The sequence below is a fragment of the Leishmania major genome, chromosome 3, assembly GCF_000002725.2.
Source record: "Leishmania major strain Friedlin complete genome, chromosome 3".
NCBI lineage: Eukaryota > Euglenozoa > Kinetoplastea > Trypanosomatida > Trypanosomatidae > Leishmania > Leishmania major.
In genome coordinates this window covers 370,174-384,277 of record NC_004916.2, presented here as the reverse complement: position 1 = coordinate 384,277, position 14,104 = coordinate 370,174, and the positions used below count along the sequence as shown (strand labels likewise).

Below are 14,104 nucleotides of genomic sequence, written 5' to 3'. Positions count from 1 at the left end.
CCCTAACCCTAACCCTAACCCTAACCCTAACCCTAACCCTAACCCTAACCCTAACCCTAACCCTAACCCTAACCCTAACCCTAACCCTAACCCTAACCCTAACCCTAACCCTAACCCTAACCCTAACCCTAACCCTAACCCTAACCCTAACCCTAACCCTAACCCTAACCCTAACCCTAACCTTAACCCTAACCCTAACCCTAACCCTAACCCTAACCCTAACCCTAACCCTAACCCTAACCCTAACCCTAACCCTAACCCTAACAGTTTCCTTACACTAGTAGCCCAGCGCACTCCTATGGGTTAACGTGCGAAAGTGCACTCGCTCACACGAAGGTGGGGCTGCACATTCTATTGGCGCAAGGACGTACAGCGGATTCAGGTGTTAGCGCGTGTCCTCTGGCAGCACGGTCTGCTTTTTTATTGTGGTGTTTGGTTATTGTTTGTTGTGCGGCACTGTTTGAGTTTTTTGATCTTTTTTTGTTACGGTTTTCCCCCTCGGGAACTTCGTTGGTTCAGCAGGGGCATTGTGTTTTTTGCTGGTGGGATTTGCTGCCATCACCCCCTCCGGATTAGCGGTGTCTGTGCTAGCTGTCCGCCGTTGTCTCAGCCACGGTAACGAGCCACAGCGTCGTGTCTCCTTTCTGCGGCGTCCATCGCAGAGAAGAGCCGGGGGTCGGTAAAACTACGGTTGTTGTCTGTATATGACCGCCACTCCACGGATAGCCGCACCCCCGCCGCTGATAAATTATTTAGTCCACTGCTGACATGGATGCCATAGGAGGCGAGGCTGCGGAAAGTGTGAAATATCCGGCGGGCCTCTTGGTGATGCTGCGGTGCAGGAGAACAAACTGCGACGACAAGCTTCCGCTCAGCAGACGAGGGGTCACTTTTCTCTCAGGGAAGCTGAGTTGAAGCGACGCGTGCGCAAGCGTTGCGCATCGACTGAGAAAGAAGATGGCAGTATCAGCCACATGTGCTATTGGGGGTCGTGCCCCCCCCTGCCCAGGTATTCCCGGCCGGTCGTCTTGAGACAAAAGGAGCAGTAGGGAAATTTGATGTCTTTGTCGACGGCCAGATATGGGGGGTTTCGAGTCTATGTTGCTGCCAGGCACGGCAGCGAGGTGGTGGCAACGGGAAGGTTTCGTCTCTGATTGCTGTAATTTTCAATAGAGTTGCGGTTGCATGTGCTGCATTATTGCGCAGTTTTGCTGCGTTTTACTCTGCGCTTACAGGCACTTCACAATTAGCGGTAACTGGTTGTGCGGGTGACTAAAAGCAGCTAGCTGCTCGATGCGAAATCAGATGAACAGCATCTCTTATAAAAAGATGCAGCACCTCATTCTGCTGAGCAAAAGGATATACGGTTTTGGGTTGTGTGTGCTGCGTGAAGAAGCGCAGAGGAGCCTGTGAAGTGGAAGGCCAATGCGATGTACGTTTATTGTTCGTGCCACGGTGCGGTGAGCAAGTCTACACAGCCAATTTCAACTGTTCAAGTCGTCTTTTCACGCAGCGAACTCCTTGTGAGCTCATCTCTTTTTCTTCCGCTACTGGGAAACAGCCATTACGCTGCTTTATGATGTACATCGGTGCCTCAGCGTTTGAATTAATGGTGTGTCGCTTCTGCTCTGCTCTTCTATAATATGCTCGGCTCTCCTTGCCAACTCTCTCTGTCTCCCGCTACTCTCTGCTCTTTTGTTTCGATACTTTTTGTATGTGATGTGGGTATCCCTGTGCCGCCCCCTCGAAAGAATTATATTTTGCAACAACGAAAGCATGGCTTCTTACTGTGTCACCGATAGTCCCGAAACTGTGGACTACAAAACGAAGTGCTGCTGCCGAACGACGGACAATGTCTACTATGCCGTTCCAAAAGAGTACTTCCGCCTCAATCAGAGCTTGGCGCGGCGAAAGCTCCTATTAGCGGAGCCGTTCCCGGTTCCAGTTGACTGCAGAACGCTGGACCACTTGCTGGTGCTTCTTGAGAAGGCCACAATTCTCTCCGCGCAGGTTGTGGAGGGTGAGACGAAGGGTAGCAATAACGAGCGTCCAGAGTGGATGCGTGACCTGAACAAGCGCCAGCAGAAGTTTGTCTGTGGGTGCCTGGGCATTACCTCATGGGATGGCAAGGACATTCCGTTCTACGTTGAAACGATGCCGAAGATCAACGACGTCGTGTGGGTAAAAATCACCCAGGTGAATGACACCTCCGCGGTAGTGCAGCTGCTCGAGTACGGCAAGCGGGAAGGCATTATTCCGTACACGGAGGTGACTAGACGCCGTGTGCGCTCGATGGGAAAGCTAATCAAGGTAGGCCGCACTGAGCCCGCGCAGGTGATCCGTATCGACAAGGACAAGGGTTACATTGACTTGTCAAAGAAGCTGGTAACGCCCAACGAAGCAAAGGCGTGCGAAGCGCACTTCCGCCAGGGTAACGAAGTTCGCTCCATTGTTTGCCATGTCGCTGAGCTGTGTGATATCCCCGCTATGGATGCGATGGAAATGATCGCCTATCCGCTCTACCAGCGGGAACCGGGCAAACACGCGTGGACGTGGCTTTACGAACTGAACCAGACGGAAGATGTGGAGCGTATTCTTGGTCCGCTGAAGCTTGAAAAGGCTATATCGGATTGCCTGATGCTGACGCTGAAGAACGCGATGCGGCTGAAGGTGTTGACGCTGTTCGCGGAAGTCGAGATCACGTGCTTCGCGTGTGATGGTGTGGAGGCGATCCGCGACGTCCTCATTCTGGGCCGCAGCTACGGCGAAGGCAGCGATCCTCAGATCCACCTCTCCGTCAACATCATCGGACCCCCCAAGTACGGCATCCGCGCGCGCACGGATATGAAGGAAGAGGGTATTCAGCGAATGAAGGAGGCAATAGAGGCAATGACGGCGGAAATCAAGAAGCGCGGTGGCCAGCTGAAGGTGGTGTCGCCTCCGCAGCCTCACGGCGACGCAGACGAGGGCAAGAAGGGCTTTGATGGGGAAGACGATGATGATGAGGATGCGGACTAATACAGAGCTGAAGGAAAATAGGTATGCGAAAAAGAAATGGATGGCAAAGAGAAACTGTTCTAAAAATAAGTAAGGTTTAATAAGGAAATGAGAAAAACAACAAATATAGACGGAATTTTTTTTTTTGGGGGGTCCCTCATGGGGGTAATTTGTTGGTTTTTATTGTTTGTTGGTTGGTAAGCAATAGCCCTGAGTGCGATGCATGACTTCTTTTATTTGTCTGTGTGTGTATATGTGTGTGTGTGTGTGTGTGTGTGTGTGTGTGTGTGTGTGTCGCCAACTGTGAAGTTAAATGCCGACAAGGCTATCAAATCATGAAAATAAAAGACGAAAAAAAAGAGAAGCTGACGGCGGGATTGAAAAACTTGGGTGGCAGTCGATGCCGCAGCGACAGATTCTACTGCGCTTTTCGCGACGCGTAGCTTAGCGTCGACATCAGGCTGCCAAAAGCGGTGGTGGGTAGACTGTGCATGAGATGAAAGTGGTTAGTACACTGTGCTCCTCTTTTGCTCTATTTGTGTGTATTGGTGACGATTCTGCATGTTACCATGGTGGATGGGTCTGCCTGCTTCGCTTTCCGCGAAAAAAGGTGCACTTGGTTCCGATTTCTCTCCCCTTTTTTTCTCTCTCTCCCGCTGTGGCTCATCCTTGTTTTTCGTTTGTTTTGTCCACTCTGCACTTTATGGGCTTTCGCCGTTTTCTTTTCCGGGCAAGGTGGCATCTGGCTCAGAGTGACGTTACCTTTAACCGATACCCACGACGCACGACAATGCCATCAGACGGAGAAGGCAAGGTGCAGCAGGTCAACATCGATGAGATCGACGCAGTAACAGGCTTCAAGAAAGCCGAACTGTATGTTTGGAATGCGTACGCTGCCGCGTTCCTCGCCGAGGGCGGTGAGCCGGAGACAGATGTCGAAGCGTGGATCGATGATTTCTGCCAAAGGTCGGAGGAAAGTGGAGCTGTCTTTGATCGCAACTTTGTAAAGTCTGTGTGCACGTTAGGAATATACGCAGGTCCACGTGATGAGTTCCAGCAGAGGTCTGGCTGCGGCAAAGCGACGTATGCGTCGGGTGACACGTATGAAGGGGAGTTTTTTGAGGGAAAAAAGCACGGGAGGGGCCAGTACATTTTTGTGAGCAAAGGGCGCAGCGAGGCTGACCGGGTCGTTTCGAAGGAAGTGGAGCTGCTGACAAGTGCGGGAAAGGATGCCAAAGCGATGGTAACAGAAATCGCTACCAAACTCCAGCTTGGCCGTCACGTCGTAGAGGGCATCATGCAGTATGGACAACGACCGTGTTACCATGGTGACTATGTGCGTGGAAAGCGAACTGGCCGCGGAGTCATGAAAAACAAGGACGGCACTCTCTACCAAGGGGAGTTTCTGGAAAACAAACGACACGGACAAGGTGTTTACTACTACCTTAATGGCGACGTGTACTCGGGTAACTGGAAGGCTGGCGCCAAGGATGGCTATGGAACTTACCACTTTGCGGAGGGGAGCGAGTACCGTGGAGAGTGGGTCCGCGGTAACTTTGTGCAAGGGCAGTGGATTCTGCAAGGAGGGTCCTATTATGAAGGAAAGTTCGACAAGAAGAACAGACCTCTCGACGATGCTGCGTCCCTGCACTATCCCAGCATCCAAATGGCGCAGACGGGTGCCTTTAGACGAGGCATCTGGGCCCCGACGAGTGCGCTGCAGGTTTGCTCCGAAGTTCCCGTGGACGGAATGGCCTGGGCCGATTGAGAGAACGCTGTTGCTGCTGCGGTACGGGTAATAATGTAGATAGGGTGCATTTGCACTTGTTTGATGTTCATTGCTTTCTCTCGCCATGTGTGTGGTTGGGTGTTTTTTTCTGTTCTGCGTTCAGCAGCCTCACTGTGGTGTACGCGTGCACTGGATGACACAAAAAACAAACGCGATCGGTTCAAGTGGACGACACTTTGGTGGTATGACTTGTGTTGAGTCGCCGTGTTTGACAAAACAATGCTGCACCGCGCTGCATGTGAAGGCAGCTGGAAAACTTGCAGCACTGTTTCCTCTGACAAATCTCAGCTAGTGCGACTCGCAACTGAGTGAGTGCAGACTCTTTTCAAGGCACTTCTTGACCTTTCACTTTGTTTCTCCTCTTTGGATTCCGCTGACTCTTTCTCTCTTGTCTTGGCGCATCTGAAACTTTGCATGGCATGATGGTGATTTGCCTCCTCGTGCATGGCAACAGGAACAGACACGGTCCCCTTTCGCTTTGTCTGTGTTTCAGCCAGGTGCTAACGCAACGAGTCCCAAGATGGTCTACACCCGCTGGAAGTGCGATCGCATCCCTGTGCTGCAGCTGAAGCTGTTCACGCAGGAGTACAACATGATGGCAGTCGTTGGTCTGCTATCCATGGTGTTTCTGTTCAAGCACGCAAGCTACTGCTCTGAGGAGACGGAGCGGAAGAACGGCTGGTGGGCAGGCTACCCGTATTGGCGTGACCCCATTGCGCGTCGCAACGAGATTCGGTACAAGCAACTGATCAACAGCAACGATGTGGACATTACCGACCCGAAGTGGACTGGCTGTTCCAAGGAGCAGCTGGAGCGCCTGCGCGCGATTGTTTGAGGAGCGCGAATGTGTGGAACCGATACGTGACTGCAACGGGTCACCTGTTTGACAGCTGTTCTGCCGTCGCTTTCATTTTTGTTTTCTGCCAGCCGCTGCTGTAAGCTTGGTAGTAACAAACAGTCTCATGTAGGGCGGGTCGCGCCTACCTCGTTTTGTTCTCGTCCCTCTTCATTTAGGAGCTAAGTAGGAAATAGTTTACACCTGTCGTGCGTAGTGCAAAAAGCCAGAAAAAAAAATAACAGAGAAAAAGAACAGGAGCGCACAGAGAGAAGGAGAGCAAGAAGCGCGTTGCTGTGCGGAACCACTCAGAGCAGCAGCGGTAGTTTTGCAAGATGGCTCAGGGTAAGACTCATGTGTGCCGCTGTGTGCTGCATTCTGATCGCACGCATGCCTGTGTGCGTGGTGGGCGAGTGCTTTGTATGAGTATTCTCTGCTTCAAGAGGTAGCGGATGGCATCGCCGTTGAAGGTCGGCTTCGTGCTGCCGTGCATCCTGCTCCTCCCCGCGGTTGTCGTCGCCTGTGCTATGTCAATTGAATGCGCTTGCTTCCTGTACTGGTCTTACAACCCTCTCATTGCTTCCTTTTTACTTGCCTTTGTAGAGCGTATCTGTACGTGTGTTAGTTGCTCAAACACGGGCACTTTAGCTAGGAGCCATGCGTGCACCGCTCGCGTTGCTGCTGCTGACCATTGTTGTGTGCCTGCACACAGCAGCGGGTAATGCTGCTGATGCTGCCCCTTCACCCGTCATACTTCCCAGAGGCAGAAGCGACACGAAGGTCACACTCTACTTGCGCACCGGACGGGTCTCCATCCCGCTCGAGTGGATCGATGGGAAAGGGGTCTTCTTCGAGTACACAGGACGCTTTTATGAAGTGGGTAACAGCGGACCGATGCTTCCCGGCCCCACGCTGAAGGTCAACCCTGGCGGTAGAATTGTCTTGACGCTAGTGAACGACCTGGGAAAGGAAGGGATGGTCAACATGACAAGTGGGATGAACACGCTCCACGGTCCTAACATCACGAACGTGCACTTCCACGGCATGCACAGCGATCCTAAAATGGACAATCCTTTCAAAGTTGCACTCCCAGGCGAGACACTGGTGTACAAGATTAATGTTCCGCGCGATCACGAGCCAGGCCTTCACTGGTACCATGCGCACTCTCACGGTGCCGTCTACTATCACGTGATGGGTGGGATGTTCGGGGCCATCGATGTGGGGGAAGGCGACTTTACGAAGACCCCAAGGCACCCCTTTCATGGCTGGGACTCGCAGATTCTCATGGTGCACCTGTATCGCCTTAACCGCTCGGAAAGGTGCGACGGGATGCCGATGTCAAGTCTCGACGCCGCGATGGGCTCCCTCCTCCCGTTCGATCCGCGTATTGTGGACCGCGAGGGCAATGAGTATGAGATGCCGGCCGAGCTGTTTCTCGTGAACGGCCAGCATCGCCCGACCGTGAGGGTCAAGCGTGGCCATCCGATGCTGCTGCGCATCGGGTTCGCGGCAGGCTCGTGCTACATAAACATGTCGCTCCCCAAGCAGTGCGCCTTCCACATGACAGCCATCGATGGCGCGCAGCTGCGCCGCACTGTCGAGGTGGTGGAGGGCTGGCTGTACTTCACGACGGCAACGCGACGCAGTCTGGTCGTGGTGTGCGACGCGGAGGGGACGTATCCGGTGTCCCACACTGGCGACCCCTCAGACGCCATCTTCTACTTGAAGTCGAGAGGGAGGCGCCAGAAGGGTGGTCGTGCTGTAGCCTTCCCCGTGACCATGCCCAAGTTCTCCCCTGGCTACTTGCAGCTCAAAGGTCAGAACACTTTCTACCGCGAGATCTCGTTCTCGCAGCGGGATCTGCCCATCACAGAACCGTACTATGTCCTCGGCCAGGGGCCGAACTGCCAGTCGCTGCAGAATTCGTCGACGTGCCACTATGAGTTCTTCCAAGGCGAGATCGGCAGGCGTATCGAGGGCTATCACGGCTTCACGGTGCCGCTGCAGGCCGTTGTGACAGCGCGCGTGTACGGTGACCCGACCGACAAGCGGCCGCATCCCCTTCACTTTCACGTCAACCACTTCCAGTTTCTCTCCTTCGAGCCCCGCCCCGGGGGCAATCACGAAAACGAGACCATGGCCATGTACGGCGTACACAGCGGCGAGTTTCGTGACACAATTCCGATCTTGGACGGCGTCACCACCATCCGCTGGAAGGCGGCAACGTACGTTGGCGAGGTGGTGTACCACTGTCATGCCCTCCAACACGAGGACCGCGGCATGATGATGTCCTATCTCGTCTACTCCCCACGGAGCAAGGAGGGCAAGGCCGTGCAGCAATACGAGCAGTCGCAGACCGGCGCGTTCCTCTCAGCCTGGCCGCACCGGTCACACGCGTATAGCCTGCTGTTTGTGTTCCTCCTCGCCTCTGCAGCAGCTGCGGCGTGGGGGTACTTTCGACACCGGGGCGCCTGCTGCTCTCCCGCTGCTCAAAGCGCCTTTGATGCACGATCATACGCCGGAACGCCAGGGGAACACATCCCCCTTCTCGAGCGCCGCGCGTGAAGGCACATTTGAGAAAAAGGCGGCCCCGCCAGTACACTGTATTACCCTCTTCCGCTTCCCTCCCCTCTCTAGGAAGCGTGCTTGTGTGCGTGTGGGCAATGATGCGGTGCGTGCGTACTACATAGACACTGTTGGTCTTACACAGGCGCAGAAGGTGGCGGTTCACGTGCGCGCAGCCGACGCCTCTTTCCCTGATTCTGTACCCTTTTCCCGTCTCTCCCTTTGTTGCTTTTCCTGCGTGTGTGTGTGTGTGTGTCTGTGTGCTGTCTTCTTTTGATATTGTTTCTTCATTGGATTTCGCGAGTGTGCTTGTTCTTCTTCTCTTGTGCGCATGTCGCGAAACTGCTCTTTCCGTTTTCTTATGTCTTGTGTTGCGTGCACGTCTGTGTAAGATTGTGTGCAGCTGTGAGGCGGTGCTTCTCCTGTCATTGCTCTCCACTCTCTCTCTCTCTCTCGTCATCTGCCGCCGCCACTACACCAACTCTCTCTTTTGACTGCCGTGTTGCCAATGCATCGCTCTCAAGACGGTACACATCCACGGAGAGCGTGTCTACGCTTCAGCAGTCGAGGGGTAGGCGGATCGAGAGAAAGAGCGAGGCGGAGAGCACGGGGACACGTACAGATAACTGGTCGCCTCAGCGGGCATGAGGGGTGCGGATCTGTGTCGGTGCGCCGGTGTCGGACGACGCCAGGTCGCGCAGAAATGGGCACCAGCAAAGCAAAGGAAAGGGACACAAGACAGCGCACATGATGTCTAGCGAAAGCATGACGGAGACAGGCGGACGCTTGCACTCCTTGTTGAGCGAAGCGACGGACATTGAGGCGATAAGAGGGAGAGAAGCGGCTGGCTGAAGTGGCGGCGTGGCCAGTCTTGCCTTTCAGCGTGAAGCATGCGCACACTCACTGGGGGTGCACCTTGCACACGGTCTCTCTCTCTCTCGTGCTCCGTCCTCTTCTTGTCTCTGGGCTCTGCTCACGAGTGGACGCGCATCGAGTGGACGATACATAAAGCACTGAAAATGCGCGCCATCCTTCAAAACCAGAGACAGCGAGATGAAAGGGTGGTGTCGCCGTATATGTGCTGCCTTCGTGTGTATGGGAGCTTGACGAAGTACCCCGAGGCGTGCACTCTCGTACTCCTCACTCCTCTTCCTCTTTTCGACAGCGAGCACTGCTGCATGTGCGTTTGAGCATGCTACCCCTACATCCGTTGCTATGTTCCCCTTCTTCCTCGGCTACCGCCTGCATTCAGCTATCAGCGCTCCTTTCTGCATCCACCAACTCACTACCTGAAAGGCTGCAGCTGCTACATAGCGGTAGTCGCACTTGCACCGCCCCTGCAAGCAACAGCTGGCGCGCGTGACTGAATTCCGCGCGTGCTGTGACCCGTAGCGTAAGACAGGCACAACATCAACAATTACACCGACGCCGTCGCGTCAAAGTTCACACGCTACTCTTGCTCTCCTTCAGCCCACTAGGCGCTGCATGTTCAAGGGACTGCTGTGTCCTGTTCTGGGGAGACGAGCAGCACGACGGCTTGCCACGGTCGCCAACAGCGCTCGCCGCGGCGGCCGGCAACGCTCGCGTGAGACGGTGCTGGAGTCCACTCGGCTTCTGGAGAAACTGCAGAAACGGCAAGGGCCGGGGCGCACACGAACTGCACAGCAGCGCGCGCGGCGCAGTGGGCTCACCAACCCGCTGAACTCGACCGAGTCGTGGACAGCGGCGCAGGCAGACGCGCTAGCGCAAGAGGAAGCGAACTGGCGGGCCGCTGATCCGCTGCGCAAATGGAAGGACGAGGCCGAAGAGCTGCGGCGGCGGCAGCAGGGGGCAGAGGATGGGGCGCACTCCGTCACCGGGTCCGCACAGCCCACCTCGTCATCGCACTATGACGCTGTGAATGCGGACACCGGCAACAGCGCTGTGCAGGAGCGCTTTGATGCTCTTGTGCACCGCGCACTGCTCCGCTACGGTCTGCCGCTGCCGGTGGAGGTGGCCATGAACAACAACGTGATATCCGCCGCCTCCTTCGCATCAGGCACGCGCCGATCTGCGCAGCGCAGCTACTCTGACGCCAAAGCCGCCTCTGACAAGGGTGCGGACGACTCTAGCGCGGTGTACTATGATGAAGTGGCGCTCAAGCTGCACGAGTTCATGACGGTTCTCCGCAAAGAAGAACCGCACTTCAGCTTACGGGACGGCTGCGACGGGGTTCCGCTCTCCTTGATGGTGAAGAACTGCTGCTACCTGCGTGCCTTTGGTGGCAAGGTAAACTACATGCGCTTTGTGCGACGCCTGCGCACGGATGAGCTGCGGTCGGGTGGCAACCATCAAGGTGGAGGGGTGCAAGGCGGACATGAGGCAAACGCGGCAGTGGTATCGCTTGGGAAGTACATGATGCGCGAGCTGCCTTCGCAGGACGGACTCCGTAAAGGTCCTCAGCCGTGGCGCTACACTTATCGAATGATCTGAGTCGTGCTCAAGGTAAGGGGTGCTCGTCTTTGCCTGTGCTTGCGCCTATGTGTGTGTGTGGCGCCCATTTTTTTTTGGGGGGGAGGGAGGAGGGTAAGTAAAGGCTCTGCCGTCTGCCTTCTCCCCTCTCACCCGCTTTCGCCTCTCTTCCTCTGCCTATGTCCTTACACAACCGACTGCAGCAGCACCGCTGCGCCAATAACCTCCTCGTCAGCTTTTGCACTCGCTGCGCATCAGTGGGTGCGTGCGTGGGGGAGCTGTCTCTCTTTAGCGCTTCCCCCTCCACTCGCTGTGCGCCCCTGAACTCTGGCGAGGACGCGCGCTCGTCTCCACGTTTGCACTACACTAACTGGACATCAAGTTTCCGTGTTGCTTTCATTGTCTCGCTGCTCCCGCACCGCACATCCGCCTGGCGCCATCTCCCTCCCTCCCCCTTCTCCCATCGATGCTTCTGGCTTGCACGCTCGCTGCCCGCCACTGTTATTCGATCACCGGCGCGTCACACTCGCACGCATTTTTTGTGGGTCACCGTCAAGCACTCGTTTCTCCACTGTGCCTCACATTCTCCTCCTCACCTCCCCCCCCCCACACACACCCTCCACCCTATGCACAGGGCAGCAGCGCCATGACCTCTGTACTAGCCGTCGTCAACGCGCGGCGTGTGTGGCGTGGCGCTTCGGTTCTGCAGCCAGCCGTGTCATCGTCGTATCCGCCGGAGGTCGACGCGCTGCTGGTGGAGGGCGGCCGCATCAGCTTCATCGGTAGCACCGCAGAGGTGCAACAGCGCTATGGCGCGCTAGTGGCTGCGCAGCCTGTCGATGCGGCAGCAGCAGCCCCTCAGCCGGTGGAGGGTGGCCGCCCGCGCACGGTGTCGCACCGCGTCATCGACTGTGAGCACCGCCACGCTGTGTACCCAGGCTTCATCGACTCCCATGTGCACTTCCTTGACGGCGGCCGCATGTTGCTCGCCCCTCAGCTGGGCTTTGCGACGAGCAGGACACAGTTCACAGCAATCGTTCGCGACTTCGTGGAGCACCGCTACAACCGTGAGGAGGGCGGTTGGGTGTACGGCGTCGGCTGGAGCGAGGCGGTGCTGGGCTGCTCGCCGACGCGCGAGTGGCTGGATGAGGTGAGCACGAAGATCCACCTGGTCATGTACAGTAAGGACATCCACTCCGCTGTTATGAATACCGCCGCGCTGCGCAGCTGCCACATCATCCCTGGTGCCGAAGATGGTGAGCCGTTAATCACCTCCGTCGAGGGTGGCGTTATCGAGCTGAATGAGAACGGTCAACCGAGCGGTGTCCTCCGCGACAACGCCATCCAGCTGGCGAAGCGGTACGCGCCTGCCGCTGACACGCCCGCCAACCAACGCCGTGCGCTCGAGGCCGCTACTGAACACCTTCTCTCTCTCGGTTTCACCTCCGTCTTCTCCATGATGTCCACCACGTACATGGACAACGTGAGCGAGATCAACTTCCTCGCGCAGATGGAGCGTGAGGGCGCGATGCGGCTGCGCGTGCGGTACGGCGTGCCGCTGAGTGACGTGGAGCGCCTCATGGACAAGTTCTACCGCGTGATGGCGACGGACGCGGCGCAGTCGGGCCGCAGCGACGACTTTACGCTGCCTTACCGCTTTACCATGACGCCGCCGGCGGCCGGCGGCGGCTACCTGCTGCTAGGCGCAGTGAAACTGTTCGCGGACGGCTCGTTGAGCTCGCGCACAGCGGCGATGAACCGGCCCTATGGCTACAACGTGACGACGGAGGGTGACATCGACAGCGATCTAGATGACGCGGCGATCAGTGCGCTCCTGAAAGAGCGATCGGGGAAGCAGTGCCAGTGCGGACTGCTGACGATGTCGCGTCTGGAGCTGCAATGCGCGATCCGAGTTGCGCACTCGCACGACTTGCAGTGCGTGGTGCACGCGATTGGCGATCGCGCTGTAGCAACAGTCAACCGCGCGTTGTGCGCGTCGGCGGATTGGCTGCGTGAGCGCGGGGCGGAGGCGGGAGTTGTGGCAGCGGTAGCGCGCTTCCGCGCCGACCCGCGCTCGCGCGTGGAGCACTGCCAGCACATGTCCAGCATGACGAAGGAGGTGAAGCGCATGGCGCAGTACGGCATCATCGCGTCCATGCAGCCCTGTCACCTTCTGTTCGATGGCGACTACGTGGACACGCTCCTGGGCCAGCGCCGCAAGGACACGTCGTACATGTGGGGGACGCTGCTGGCGGCGAAAATCCGCGTGGACCTGGGCTCCGACTGGCCGGTGGCGCCGGCGGACGTGAACGACGGGCTGCGTGGCGCGGTAACACGCGTGCCGGACGTGATGACGGCGCTGGCGGCGGAGGAGGCGCAGTACAGGAGCCAACAGCAGGCGCAGCCGTCGGCCGACAACACAGCCGCCTGCGCAGCAACTGCACTGCGGCGCTACCACGACACTTGGAATCCCGCCGAGTGCATCTCCATGGATGCGGCGCTGCGCACGTACACGTACGAGGGCGCGCACGGCATGTTCATGGAGAACTACCTCGGCACACTAGAAGTGGGCAAGTACGCTGACATCACAGTGTGGACGGCGGACTGGCTGGACGACGCGGAGATGGAGCAGATGGCAGGCGTGGAGGGCGCGAACGCACGGTGGTGGCCGCGCCACCGGGAACCGCATGTCGCCTACACGATCGTCGGCGGAGTCGTAGAGTACGACCGCTCGCACTGACGCGCCCGCCCCCCCCCTTCCCTTCTGCTCTCCCTCTTCGCCCACCCCTCGTAAAGCATATCCTCGGCGCCTCCGTTTCTCTTTCTTCCGCCTTCATGTGATTCGCCCTACCGGTATGAGTGACGTGTCTCGCCGTCCCTCTCATGTGCGACACACCCTCCCCTCCCCCCTCGGCCTCTTTCGTTGGGCCTCTTCTCTCTTGCATCCTTGATGGCGTGGCGGGGCGTGCGGGTGGCACACATACACACACACACGAGTGGTATCGCAGGGCACAGTGCCTCCTCCCCCGCTTCTTAACGAAAGTACATTTCTCAAGACAGATTCTCCATTGTCGCTAGGATAGCTGGTACGGTGCTGATGCTGCTGCTCTCTCTCGCAAGGGCAGATGCGCCCTCCCCCTTCCATCCAACCCTTTATCCGCCCGCTTCTCCCCCTTCCGTGACGTTCTGCTTCCTTGTCGCCCCCGCCTTTTGCCGAATGCCGCTCGTTCCTCACTCCACTCTGCCCCCGTCCATCTCCTTCCTTTGTCGTGACCCGCATGCGTGTGTGCACGTGTCAGTACATGTCTGTGCACTACCGCTGCTGATGGGTGTGTCGAAACGGCCTTAGTCTTCATCACTGCCACGGACAGCAACGTCATCGAGCGGGTCACTCATCTAATCTTCCGTGTCCTACTCCCCCTCCACCCCCCCCTCTCTCCACACAACGCGCGGTGTGATCACGTGCA

General features: G+C 57.1%; 6 protein-coding genes across 6 annotated transcripts; all 6 read left to right on the top strand.

The window, feature by feature from the left end:
- Nucleotides 1-1,719: 1,719 nt before the first annotated feature.
- On the top strand, nucleotides 1,720-3,018 carry LMJF_03_0980 (putative elongation initiation factor 2 alpha subunit; the record flags this gene model as incomplete). The annotated part of the gene is made up of 1 exon (XM_003721726.1): nucleotides 1,720-3,018. The coding sequence occupies one exon, from the start codon at nucleotides 1,720-1,722 to the stop codon at nucleotides 3,016-3,018; it is 1,299 nt and encodes a 432-aa protein (XP_003721774.1).
- A 682-nt stretch (nucleotides 3,019-3,700) lies between these two features.
- Nucleotides 3,701-4,765, top strand: LMJF_03_0970 (conserved hypothetical protein; the record flags this gene model as incomplete). Its single annotated transcript, XM_003721725.1, has 1 exon — nucleotides 3,701-4,765. One exon carries the CDS (start codon nucleotides 3,701-3,703, stop codon nucleotides 4,763-4,765), a length of 1,065 nt encoding a protein of 354 aa, XP_003721773.1.
- Nucleotides 4,766-5,306: 541 nt separating this feature from the next.
- On the top strand, nucleotides 5,307-5,621 carry LMJF_03_0960 (conserved hypothetical protein; the record flags this gene model as incomplete). The annotated part of the gene is made up of 1 exon (XM_003721724.1): nucleotides 5,307-5,621. One exon carries the CDS (start codon nucleotides 5,307-5,309, stop codon nucleotides 5,619-5,621), a length of 315 nt encoding a protein of 104 aa, XP_003721772.1.
- A 657-nt stretch (nucleotides 5,622-6,278) lies between these two features.
- LMJF_03_0950 (conserved hypothetical protein) lies at nucleotides 6,279-8,186 on the top strand (the record flags this gene model as incomplete). Its single annotated transcript, XM_003721723.1, has 1 exon — nucleotides 6,279-8,186. The coding sequence occupies one exon, from the start codon at nucleotides 6,279-6,281 to the stop codon at nucleotides 8,184-8,186; it is 1,908 nt and encodes a 635-aa protein (XP_003721771.1).
- A 1,485-nt stretch (nucleotides 8,187-9,671) lies between these two features.
- Nucleotides 9,672-10,658, top strand: LMJF_03_0940 (conserved hypothetical protein; the record flags this gene model as incomplete). The annotated part of the gene is made up of 1 exon (XM_003721722.1): nucleotides 9,672-10,658. One exon carries the CDS (start codon nucleotides 9,672-9,674, stop codon nucleotides 10,656-10,658), a length of 987 nt encoding a protein of 328 aa, XP_003721770.1.
- A 625-nt stretch (nucleotides 10,659-11,283) lies between these two features.
- LMJF_03_0930 (hypothetical protein) lies at nucleotides 11,284-13,377 on the top strand (the record flags this gene model as incomplete). Its single annotated transcript, XM_003721721.1, has 1 exon — nucleotides 11,284-13,377. The coding sequence occupies one exon, from the start codon at nucleotides 11,284-11,286 to the stop codon at nucleotides 13,375-13,377; it is 2,094 nt and encodes a 697-aa protein (XP_003721769.1).
- Nucleotides 13,378-14,104: the final 727 nt, after the last annotated feature.